At 60.6% G+C, this 12,810-nt stretch overlaps 1 protein-coding gene across 1 annotated transcript in view; it reads right to left on the bottom strand.

Annotated features, from left to right (window-relative positions):
- Positions 1–12,810, bottom strand: part of COL22A1 (collagen type XXII alpha 1 chain) — a gene marked incomplete at its 5' end in the record, with an annotated part of 208,790 nt that overhangs the window by 77,461 nt on the left and 118,519 nt on the right. Inside the window, 5 exons of the mRNA XM_066266381.1 lie at positions 2,776–2,808; positions 4,854–4,895; positions 9,328–9,381; positions 9,710–9,772; positions 10,604–10,648. Of these exons, the coding sequence (XP_066122478.1) occupies positions 2,776–2,808; positions 4,854–4,895; positions 9,328–9,381; positions 9,710–9,772; positions 10,604–10,648 (237 nt within the window). The remainder of the gene's footprint in view (positions 1–2,775; positions 2,809–4,853; positions 4,896–9,327; positions 9,382–9,709; positions 9,773–10,603; positions 10,649–12,810) is intronic.

The raw sequence follows: 12,810 nt of genomic DNA, 5'->3' as shown, positions 1-12,810 counted from the left end.
TCACTCCTGTGCCCTCCAGCTCAGAGCTAGGCAAGCAGACCATCAATGAAAGATGGTGCACAGAATGCACAGAGGACCCTGGGCGCACTTGGAGGCAGATGAGGGAGGTGCTGACTACCTGTTCGGGACCCTGGGCCCACCTGGGCAGCAGGTGCTGACACCTGTTAGGGACTCTGGGGTGTCTGGTCGGCTTCTAGTTGGTGGAGGAGGAGGCACACAGACAGACATGGCCCTGTGCGGTCCCAGTCTCCACGCTGCGCCCTCTGTCCTCACCGGGGCAGACTGGAAACCTTGCTCCAGACGACCAGCCACTCCCATCTCCGGAGCTCCCCGCTGAGCCCCTGTGCGCATCTGCAGGGCCCTGGGCTGCTTCCCTCCTCTCCACTCCTCCTGCTGAGTGGAATCTGCTCAGGCCAACGTGCCGATCGTGACCCGGTTCAGCAAGACTGCCCCTTCCTGCAAAGTGCTTCGCGGTGTGAACATGGGGGAGGTTTTCCACAGATCCGAGTTCATTCCTCGGTTGAGAAGCTCCGTTTCCAACCTGCCAGGCTCAGGACCCTGAGCTGTCGGGACGAGGAGGGACCGTGGGGGCTCATGGGAAGATGCTCAGCCCGTCTGCCCTGGGCCTGGAGTCAGGAGGCAGGGCCTTCGGTGCTGGGGGCCACGGGAGACGCCCCTCCAGGCTGGCGAACACATGAGTGCTCCTGGCTTCTCTCTCCCCCCACGGCCCCTGCTGGGGCGGTCAGCTGAGTCTGACTGCTTCTTGGGGGCTCAGTCCCTGCAAACCCAGCCTTGGTCTGGAGTCCTGGCAGACGCCTCGCACGCAGACGGTGTAGTCGGCACGACGGTGATTTCTCCACGTCCAAGGCTGCCTGTCCCTCCTTCCGGCTGAGCAATGGCTCCTTTATCCACCTGGCGTCCCCAGACCTGCGCACCGCCCAGCAGCCCCCCCTGTGTCCTCCACAAACAGCCATCGCCAGGCGGCCTGGAGGGCGTCCCAGGCGCGGCCCCAGCCACGCCAGGAGCTCCTGGCCCCAGCGGCAGGCACTTCCTTCCAGCCCTTCTCCATCTGTGCCCCAGGCACTGGCCTGAGAGGAGCAAGGGAGACTCAACACAATGCTTTTCAAAACAGTCAGGACAAACATGGTTACCACGGTGACCAGGTTGATCCCAGAGAGATCCCTGCACCAACCCACAGGGAACCTTCCCCTGAGCCCAAAGACTCCATGGACTCCTTGCTCTGCATCCACGAGTGGCTTCCTGGTCCCTGCAAAGCTTCAGACCCTGCAGGAAGGTGTCACCCCTAGGTTCTCAGGGGGGCCAGACAGGTCTCAGCTCTGGCCCCTGGGCCCCTGGGCCATCTCGCTGAAACTACTTGGAAATAGCTTTTTATGGGGCAGTCCCTTCAAGGAGAGGCTGAAGTGTGGGCTTGTGTCAAGCTGAGGGACTCGAGATGGGGCCAAGGGAGACGGACCCACTGCAGAGTCAAGGGTGGAGGATGTGCCCGGGGTGGCGGTTCTGGGGGAGGGGCGAGGGGTGGGGCCGAGTGAGCACAAAGCCACCATGGGGTGGGGGCTGAGCCCTGCACTCAGCAGCAGGTGGGGACAGCGAGGGCCTTTCAGCGGACAACTCCGTCTCAGTGATCTCCCTGTCCAAGGCAGGCCCTCTGCGAGCCGCTTTGCTGCTCTGAGCCACAAGGTCACCCCCCCGTGAAGTGGGTGCCATCCTCAGGGTGGTGTGAGCGACACCAGGCTGTGCCTGCCGTGTTAGCTGGTCCTGCTGTGTCCCTTTGAGTCCTTCTTCTCAGAGAGCAGGGGACACAGCCAGAGGACCCGATCAGAGGGCCCTCCCTGCGGGCACCTCCGCCTGCAGCCCGTGCCGTCCTGGGGGCCCCTCCTCAGGTCCTCGCCGGCCGGGGCAGCTCGGAAGAAGCTCACTAGCCCCCCTCCCGTCTCCTTCCGCGTAGATGTCAGTAGGTAGCTCAGTCCCCGTGCTCCGTCCTTCCCCGCTGTGGACAGGGTCCTTCCTGGCTCCTTAGGCTGCCCCCTCACTATTGAAGACGGGGGCCAAGCAGCCACTGGCCGGGGGCTGTGAGGCCGGCTCCCTGCGGGGCGTGTCCCAGAGCAGCCGGACAAGTCCCCACACGGCAGAGCCGCGCCCACCGGGAGCACAGGGGAAACACGGGGCTTGGTCTCCGGCCGCACTGTCCCCAGGGGCACACAGAGAGCCTGAGGACACGGGTCCCCAGAACTCTCCAGGAGATAAGCAGGGGAGTGTTCCAGGTGCAGAAAAGGCAGCTTTCTCTCCTGCCCAGGGGCGCCGTCCTTACAAGAAGCCACAAGCTGCCCCTCCATCGCCACACCGGAGCAGGCTGGCTGTCCTCTGAGCAGCCTCTCTTAGACCTGGCTCCTCCCATGACTATGTCCCCTCTGTCCCCATCACGGCCGGCACCCACAGCAAGTGCCTCACTCTGCTCATTAATTTTCTGCCACCTCTCATGATATTTCTGCTCCCCTCCAAGGTGGTCCCAGGGACTCTGTGGGGAGGGAAGGATTAAACTGACCCCAGGAGGGTCTGCCCTTGGCCTTGGGCTGGGGGAGGTGTCCTCCAGGCCCCGGCTCCTTACAAGGCCTATCCCCCACCTGCTGCCAGGACAAGCCCGGCAGGGACCTGTGTGGTGGGCAGGGAGTCAGGACCCAGCTGAGACCACCCCCAGAGCACCTGCGGGGTCACAAGCCAGGGGCACCGTTGGCCCCAAGGGGCTGCTGCACTCACCGGCACTCTCGGGTATGGAGTGAAGAGGGGCGTCTGGAAGGGAACCACAGAAAGGAGAGAGAGGTCAGCGATTTTAAACACCGGACTCTGAGAGAATCTCCAGGTGGGATGTAGCCCAGGGTTTCCTTTACTGACGATTGCTTCTGACAACGGGAGTCACACTGCTTTAGAGCCCTGAGCATCGGTGAAGACAGGACAGCACAGTGGATGGATGGGGGGACCCTGGAGTCCCAGGGCCTGAGCTCACGCCCTGTCACCCCCCACCTAGCGACTGTGCGACCCTGGTCAGCTGTCAGCCTCTGTGTCCTCGTGGAGAAGACGGGATGGAGCTTCCTCCATGCAGGCTGCGGGGGGGGGGCTGCATCCACCCCTGTGCGGGCAGCTGTGCCCGGATGCTGCTGCCCCACCACAGTGTCCTTTCCACTGTCAGCACCTCTCGCAACGATGCAGGTGACACGGTCACCAAGGAGAGAGGTCAGCCTCTGGGCACTCTTTATCTCGGCTGAACCCCAGCCTCGCCCACCCACGCCGCCCGGAGCACCCCCACGCGGTACCTCAGCTCCAGCCCCGAAGCCTCGGCATGCCCTCCCCCAGACACGCTCTCCTCCCCCCCACCCGCTCCCCTCCCCCCCACACGCTCCCCTCCCCCCGACACGCTCCCCTCTCCCCCGACACGCTCCCCTCCCCCCCGAACACGCTCTCCTCCCCCCCGAACACGCTCTCCTCCCCCCCGAACACGCTCTCCTCCCCCCGACACGCTCTCCTCCCCCCGACACGCTCTCCTTCCCCCCGACACGCTCTCCTCCCCCCGACACGCTCTCCACCCCCCCGACACGCTCTCCTCCCCCCCGAACACGCTCTCCTCCCCCCGACACGCTCCCCTCTCCCCCGACACGCTCTCCCTCCCCCCCGACACGCTCCCCTCCCCCCCGACACGCTCCCCTCCCCCCGACACGCTCCCCTCCCCCCCACACGCTCTCCTCCCCCCGACACGCTCTCCTCCCCCCGACACGCTCTCCTCCCCCCTTCCTCCCACTAACTGCGCCCCTCCCCTTCAGGGCTCTTTGGAAAGTCATTGTCTTCAAGGATCCCCCTTCCCCTCCGCTACTAAACAGAAATCGGATCCCTGTCATCCCCCACCCCCATCCTGTCCTTGCTCTCGAAAGCGTTTGCTGTGGTTTGTAATAAAGGCTTCTCTGAACCACTGTGGGCGGACAGTTTCTCTCTGACTAGGCTGTGAACTCCATCAGGTCCAAAGCTGCCGCTCTCTGGCTCAGTGCAGGTGCTCAGAAAAGAAACTCACACATAAAAAGTGAATGGGCAGCCCCTGAAGCCACACTCAACCTCCCTGAAATCAACGGAGCAAAGCACAGAACATCACCGGCCAGGGAGTAGTAAGATGAAATATACAGCAGTTTCTACTTAGTATATTTAGTATCTATGAATGTCCCGGAAATGATGCTATGCACGTGCATGATTTCAGTTCATTGCCACTGCAATTGTATAAGATAGCTGGGTATAATATATATATATATATTTCACAGATGAGAAAACAGAATCCTTTTGAAGTGAAGCAACGTATCAAAGACCATGGTGCCCATGAATGGAAGACCTGTGATTCAAACCCATGTTTTTCTGACTCTGAAGCCCGTGTTCCACTCAACACCTGCTCACACGCCTGTCCTCGTCCCTGCAAAGGGGGGAGCAGGAGGCGGAACTGAGGCTCACAGCTGTTTGCCCACACTGCACTCTTACCCTGCACCAGCTGCCCACTGCTTCTTGTCTCTGGAGCTCAGTTTCCCCAGTGTAACAGGTGGGTACATATTCTCAGGAACCGGCCATCGTTCTGATGTGCCGTAAGGTGCTTGCTGGGTTCAATAAGTCGGCAAGCACCAGGCAGTCTTAGAGAAACTGACATATAGTATCTTTGGGTTAAAAAACTTGGGGCTAGGTATAGCTCTCGGCAAACTCTGTGAGAAAGACGGTGATAACTAAGGTGTGTGTGTGTGGGAGGGGGAGGAGGCATCCGGATGCCTTAGGAATTGAAAGGAAAGAAGATTAGAAGCAGAAGAACTTACAGTTCCGGGCAATCCGGGGGGGCCTGCGGGACCAGCTTCACCCTGGATGAAGAAACCGAAGACATGTGAGCAGCAATCCTGCAGATTGCCTGTCCTGGGACGTCAGTCCCTGGACAAAAGAATGACCCGCCCTGCATCTGCCTGGATGAGTGGATGGGTGGATGGATGGATGGTGGATGGGTGGATGGGTGGATGGATGGTGGATGGGTGGGTGGATGGGTGGATGGGTGGATGGATGGATGGTGGATGGTGGATGGGTGGATGGATGGTGGATGGGTGGGTGGATGGGTGGATGGGTGGATGGATGGTGGATGGGTGGATGGGTGGATGGATGGATGGATGGATGGTGGATGGGTGGGTGGATGGGTGGATGGATGGATAGTGGATAGGTGGGTGGATGTGGATGGTGGATGGGTGAATGGGTGGATGGATGGTGGATGGGTGGGTGGATGGGTGGATGGGTGGATGGGTGGATGGATGGTGGATGGGTGGATGGATGGTGGGTGGATGGGTGGATGGTGGATGTGATGGTGGATGGGTGGATGGGTGGATGGGTGGATGGATGGATGGATGGATGGTGGTGGATGGGTGGGTGGATGGGTGGATGGATGGGTGGATGGATGGTGGATGGGTGGGTGGATGGGTGGATGGGTGGATGGGTGGATGGATGGTGGATGGGTGGATGGATGGTGGGTGGATGGGTGGATGGGTGGATGGATGGTGGATGGGTGGATGGGTGGATGGGTGATGGATGGATGGATGGATGGATGGTGGATGGGTGGGTGGATGGGTGGATGGATGGGTGGATGGATGGTGGATGGTGGGTGGATGGGTGGATGGGTGGGTGGATGGATGGTGGATGGGTGGATGGGTGGATGGATGGTGGATGGGTGGGTGGATGGGTGGATGGGTGGATGGATGGTGGATGGTGGATGGGTGGATGGGTGGATGGATGGATGGATGGATGGTGGATGGGCGGTGGATGGATGGATGGATGGTGGATGGGTGGGTGGATGGGTGGATGGGTAGGTGGATGGTGGATGGGTGGGTGGATGGATGGTGGATGGGTGGATGGGTGGTGGATGGTGGATGGGTGGATGGGTGGATGGATGGTGGATGGGTGGTGGATGGGTTATGGGTGATGGATGGTGGATGGGTGGATGGGTGGATGGGTGGATGGTGGGTGGGTGGATGGGTGGATGGGTGGATGGGTGGGTGGATGGTGGATGGGTGGATGGATGGTGGATGGGTGGATGGATGGATGGATGGTGGATGGGTGGATGGGTGGATGGGTGGATGGATGGATGGGTGGATGGATGGTGGATGGGTGGGTGGATGGGTGGATGGGTGGATGGATGGTGGATGGGTGGATGGATGGATGGATGGTGGATGGGTGGATGGGTGGATGGATGGTGGATGGGTGGGTGGATGGTGGATGGGTGGGTGTGGATGGTGGATGGGTGGATGGGTGGATGGATGGTGGATGGGTGGGTGGATGGGTGGATGGGTGGATGGATGGTGGATGGGTGGGTGGATGGTGGATGGGTGGGTGGATGGATGGTGGATGGGTGGATGGGTGGATGGATGGTGGATGGTGGATGGGTGGATGGGTGGATGGATGGTGGATGGGTGGGTGGATGGGTGGATGGGTGGATGGATGGATGGTGGATGGATGGTGGATGGGTGAATGGGTGGATGGATGGTGGATGGGTGGATGGGTGGATGGTGGATGGTGGGTGGATGGGTGGATGGGTGGATGGATGGTGGATGGGTGGGTGGGTGGATGGGTGGATGGGTGGGTGGATGGGTGGGTGGATGGGTGGATGGGTGGGTGGATGGTGGATGGGTGGATGGGTGGATGGTGGATAGGTGGATGGGTGGATGGATGGATGGATGAATGGATAGACAGACAGACAGGCAGGCAGGCGATTCCAGTTATAAAACAGTCAGACATGTAAATACCCTGTGCTTTGAGAAGTACCCATGCTGATGTGATCAGCTATTGGCCACTTACATCACCTTGGCCCACACCCGGCAGGGCAGCCACGCTGGGCACCGTGCCCTGCAGAACCAGGCCTCCAGCTCCCTTGGTGACCCCACTGGGCCCTGTCCCACCCTCTCTGAAGGGAACAAGCTGTTCTAGAGGCCCGAGGGGACAATATGACATTCCTGTAACACAGGTTTGAACCTCCTGAGCCTGAAACCTCACTACCCTTGTTTGCGTGATTGCATCTCTTCGGGCTGTGTTCCTCTTCGCAGAATACTGTGGCTCCAGCACTCTCTGGGGCCTGAGGCCAGCAGGCCCAAGGAAGGGGAGACTGTCACCACGTCTTCCCTGAGAACAGGCGGTCCCTGGGCCACTGCCTGCTGGAGGAGCCACAAACACAGTCCCCCAACCTGTACCTCCACCCTTGTCACAGCCATGTCAGGACACGGGCATCTCCCCCCAGGTTCTGGTCCATGGCTGAGCTCCACACATGGTAACCAGTGGAGACGTGAATGGATAACGTGGGCTCAGAGAGGGACAAGGCCGCCCTGAGTAAACAGTTCTGCAGGAGTAAAAAGTGGTTGCTGGGTTGTTTTCTATCATTATTTCTAGGGCCGCTGGTGTACGTTTTTAGATGCATTAACTCATTTGCGCGCGCTCTCTCTCTCTCTCTCTCTCTGAATGCCTGGAACAGAGATACTTTAGGATTCCCATTTCACAGGTGAGGAAAACTGAGGCAGTAACAGCCATGCAGCTGCCCGAAGTCACAGAGCCCGCAAATGGCGGAGCCTGGTTCCAGTCTGGCCCTAACTGGGGCGGCATCGCCCCGCAGGAGCCTCTCGGGAGCTGCAGGGAGGAAGCGCTTCCTCGGTGCTGTCTGTAAGCTCGGTGCTGTCTGCAAGCTCGGCGCTGTCTGCAAGCTCGGTGCTGTCTGCAAGCTTGGTGCTGTCTGCAGCGCCATCCAAGTCTGCCGGCTCTCTTCCTTGCGCTGCTGACCCCGCTCGTCTAAACCAGCTGACCCAACAGTAACAACCCAAACGCCCAAAGCTCAGCGTTTTCCCGTCACACGTGTGAACGGTACACACAAGAGGACTCCTGGAGGAGAGCTGTGTCTCCAGCCCAGAGCCCTGGAGACTGGCTTTCTGCAAGGCCTCCTCCTCCCAGGGCTGTGGGGCAGGGGAGGCCCGGCGGGCGGGCAAGGTGGGTGCGGAAGACCCCTGGCGGCTCTCTGGCCTGGAGGATAAGGCTCGGCTCAAGAAGGACCTGTGTGTCCCGGAGTGAATGTGACTGACCGGGTCCCCATCCCAGCTCCTCCAGGAGCTGCTGCAGGGGGTAGCATCAGACCGGTGTCCAGAGACACTGGGCTTCCGCGCTCACGGGGGCTGGCCAGGGGAACTGGACAGGAAGCAGCCAGGCACGGACAGGGCGCAGCCGGAAGGGGGCGGCCTTGCGTTCACGCTTACTTCGGGGCGTGAACCAGAGCTGCCCATCGCTGCGTATACACTTCCCCGGAGGACAGGAATGCCAGCCAGACTCTGGCGGCTCGGATGGGATATGGCTGTGACCCTGGCAATTCTGCCAAAGCCATAAAGGGTGGGGGGTTTGATGGCCTCTCTGAGCCCTGTGTGTTCCAGAAACGAGCTTCTCAAACAAAAACTGCATTTCTGAGAAGTCCCTGAGAGCAGCGGGCCTGGCCAACTTCCACACAGACCCCTCCCCGTTTCAGGCTCCATGTTTTAAAAACCACAGCCGGGGAGTGAGAAGGGGGTAGGTGTCCTGGAGCCAAGCGGGAAAGACAAGGGCACAGGCTGGAGGGAGGGTGGAGGGGAAATGGGTGCACCCCTGGGCGACGGAGGGGCCTTGGTGCCGAAGGGGGGACGCCAGGTCCCTCTGGGTGTGTGACCACCCAGACAGCAAGCCCTGGCCCAGGGAGGCCAGAGTACCTGCTCAGAACCGCACGGTGGCCCTGGCCAGTTGGCTCAGCGGTAGAGCGTCGGCCTGGCGTGCGGGGGACCCGGGTTCGATTCCTGGCCAGGGCACACAGGAGAAGCGCCCATCTGCTTCTCCACCCCTCCCCCTCTCCTTCCTCTCTGTCTCTCTCTTCCCCTCCCACAGCGAGGCTCCATTGGAGCAAAGATGGCCCGGGCACTGGGGATGGCTCCTTGGCCTCTGCCCCAGGCGCTAGAGTGGCTCTGGTCGCGGCAGAGCGACGCCCCGGAGGGGCAGAGCATCGCCCCCTGGTGGGCAGAGCGTCGCCCCCTGGTGGGCGTGCCGGGTGGATCCCGGTCGGGCGCATGTGGGAGTCTGTCTGACTGTCTCTCCCCATTTCCAGCTTCAGAAAAATACAAAAAAAAAAAAAAAGAAGAACCGCACAGTGAGGAGAACCCGCACGACAACCCGGGCACTAGTCCGACCCTAAGAACGGGGCGCCCTGCACTGGTGCAAGGAAGTCCTGCAGTGTCCCGACCAGGGTGGGGCCACTCTTACCTTTTCTCCTCGGTCACCTTTCTGCCCCGGGGGGCCCAGCGCACCTCTCTCTCCCTGCAGCAGAGACCAAGTGGGAGAGCATTAGCACTCAACCATGAGAACACCCGCCTGCTCGGGTAGGACCAGGGGACCCTGGACACACCCTTCCCTCCGTCCGACCTGCCCCGGCCTTTCAGTGAACTGCGCGGTGACGCCGGGCTCAGGGGCGCCCGGATCACCTGGGGGGCGCCCTGGATCACCTGGGGGGCACCTGACAGATGATGTCCCCCGCCTGCTTGTCCCAGCCCATGCCCCCCCACCCTGCACTGGACTGACTGCAAGAGGGGCTGCTCTCCGCAGGCAGTGGGCACAGGAGATGTGAGGGGGGGCTGCCAGTGCTCACCTGCTGTCCTTTCTCTCCGTGCAGGCCCGGGAACCCTGGGGCGCCCGGGAGGCCGGCCTGTCCCTGCGGAGACAACAGGCGCCCTGTTCTTCAGGGTCTCCGTAGGGGCCCTGCTGGAGCTCCAGGCTGCGGCACGCTCTCCCCTGCTCTCCCGCCCCCCACCCCCGAGCTCCGGCTTGTGCGGATGACATGGAAATTGGTGGGAAAGGGGGTGCTAGGGGACGTGTAAATTGGGGCGTCCAAGCTCTCCCTCCCTCTCTGGCTGTTCCCTCTCCCAAGAACCCACTTGGCCTCTCTTGGCGTCCAACTCCTTACCCTTGAGGACTCAGACACAGTGTCACTTCTCATGGTCAGTCCTGACCATCTGTCCTGATATTCCCCAAGTCTCACCTGCCTGTCACCACCCCCCACACCTGTTCAACTGCTCCTGGTTCAGGGATGTGACCCCAGGGCCAACACAGGGACGGATGCAGAGAGAGTGCTGGCAGTCACTAGGTAAGTGAACAAATGCGTGAACTGAATGCAGTGGGCCCCAGAAGACAAGAGCTACCGGCCTCATGTGTGTTGCTGAATGAAGGCCTCACATGAAGAATGGAGGGGAAAAGGAAGGGAGGAAGGAAGGAAGGAAGGAAGGAAGGAAGGAAGGAAGAGGAAAGGAAAGGAAAGGAGGGAGGGAAGGAGGAAGGGAGAAAGGAAGAAAAGGAGAAAGGGAGGGAGGGAGGAAGGAAAGAAGAAAGGAAGGGAGATAGGGAGGAAGGGGGAAGGAAGGAGGAAAGGAAAGAGGGAGGGATGGAGGAGGGAGGGAAGAGAGGGAGGGAGGGAGGGAGAAAGAAAGGAAGGGAGGGAGGGAGGAAGGGGGAAGGAAGGAAGAAAGGAAGGTGTGAACAAACACACCTTCTCTCCAGGTCGGCCGGCCAGGCCCTGCTCCCCGACGTCACCCTGCACAGAGAACAAGACACCGGTTGTTTTCCATGCACATTCACAGAGGTGACTGCCTCCCCCTGGTGGCCCCACTCGTGTGCAGCTGCCCCCACAGTCCTGTATCCTCATACATGTCTTTGGGGTTACAGCCCAAGGGTTGCCGGCCATGGAAGCCAGTGTTCTGCACTTCGGGAGGCGGGGGTGGGGGGGCTCCGCACGCTCTCATGTTGATTTTGTCTTTCCCCACGGGAAGCAATGTCTGGAAATGCCCCTCAGGTGGAACAGGTGGGACCCACTCATTCTGAGGCTAAGTGGTAACCATTCCAAACAACGCGGGCCCAAACTCCTTGACTCCTACATTGACCCCAATTCCAAGTTGTGTGACAGTCCAGGTCCCACGCCGGGAGCGGTGACAGAGAAGCTGCTGTGGACACGTCCACGCAGAGACGGTCCCTGGCTGCCAGGCCGACTCTGGTGACCACAGGCATCCGTCTCCCCTCCCCACGGTGAGTCACCACAAAAGCAGGCCTTGGGCAACATTCTGTTAAGCTCCCAACCCGAGCCTGGAAGCAGTCCCCCACGCAGGTAGGCAGTGGTTCTGGAAGGCGGGATGAGGTTCTGACCGCAGCCAGCTGGTTCCTGACTAGCGTTTTGTGGTCAGGCCGAAGAGGGGACACAGCACCAGAGGGACTTGCTGTCCGACCCCTGGGCACCAGGGTGCCGGGCCTGCCAGGTCCCTAACAGTCTCTGATGCAAAGAGGTGTGTGTGGGGGTGGGGGAGGAGCTGTGGTTTCCAACCAGCCACATGTCTGGGGAATCACTGACTTCATGAAGGACGGTTTCTATCTAACACCCTTTAGGACCCTGAGTAAAAACCTTGAAGAAGACTTCTGTGAGGACATGAGGCTTTCTGGGGAGGAAATGCACACACGAAGGGATGAATGAATTAAACGCTGAGGGAAGGAAGGAATGGAGGGATGGATGGATGAGCAGGCAGGTATGCCCGCTCATAAGGGTTTCCCCTGCAGCAATGCTAGACTCCATGGGTAGTGAGGGCCAGCACCACTCCCTCTCACCTGAGAGGAAGGCAAAAAAAAATCATAATCATTAACTGGAGCATCATTTAAGGACTTTTATCCTGCAGCGCTGGAGGCGGCACCTGCAGAAAATCCAGACGCACAGCAATTCTCCCATCAACCCCCAACGTTGACAAGCACCATTAGGAAGGATTGCTCTAACCGGAACTGTGTAAGCACTTGCCACTCAAACTGTCACTTCAGATCTGCTGGGCCGGTCAGGCCTCTGCCCTGAGAATTGCTCCGCACGTGCTGAGAAGGGCGTGGAGGGGCAGAGTGTGGGCAGAAAGCATTCTCGGGAACCCCCGGGAAGGCCTCCTGAACCTGTGCCGGGAACCCCCAGCCAAAGGCAAGCGGGGCGCAGCCCTGGAAGGCTGCCTGGATTCTCGACTCGAGCCTCAGCGGCGGGTGTGTCTGCACATCCTGCGAACCACCGCGTGGAGTGGGCTCAGAGACCTGCCATTGGCCACGGAGCCCCCCTCTGCCTGGGAGATGTGCATCTTCCGGTGGAGTTTTGTGAACAGAAAGTCAGAGGCTGCAGGCCAGGTCTCCCCCTAGGCTGGGGGACCCTGTAAACGCATCGCAAGGACAGACGCTCAGAATTCTGAATCTCCTAGAGAAACATTGTAAACATGCCGCACGTGGAGGCCGCACAGAACGACACGGGCCCTGGAGCGACGCCCTTTCCTGTCTGACTCTTCCGGCTGTGAGCGGTGATCAGGAATAAAACACACAAGGACTGGAAGGCGGACACGCTCGCCCAGGGCACCTCTAACTTCCTCCCGATACTGCCCATCACGACAGCGGCCCCTGCAGAGCCACCCGGGACCAGAATGCAGGCCTGAACACGGGGCAGGCCCGCAGGAGGCCCCAGTCGGAGAAGACACAGCGGTGGGGTAGGGACCACCCACGCGGTCAATGAAGTCAAGAAGAGCCAACTGCCTATGTGCAGGGGGCTCTGCCTCCCGCGGGGGACCCATCACAGGCTCCGCCCACAGGAGGGAAGCAGGGAGGCCGGCTCCCGGGAGGCAGCAGCCTGTGTCCTGACTCCGGCTTTGGGCAGGCTTCCGCACCCTTGGGGAGCAGTGGACAGAGGGCAAAGGT

This window comes from Saccopteryx bilineata, chromosome 3 (genome assembly GCF_036850765.1).
Source record: "Saccopteryx bilineata isolate mSacBil1 chromosome 3, mSacBil1_pri_phased_curated, whole genome shotgun sequence".
NCBI classification, from domain to species: Eukaryota; Metazoa; Chordata; class Mammalia; order Chiroptera; family Emballonuridae; genus Saccopteryx; species Saccopteryx bilineata.
The sequence above is the reverse complement of the archived record's forward strand: the minus strand, read 5'-3'. Positions and strand labels throughout refer to the sequence as shown.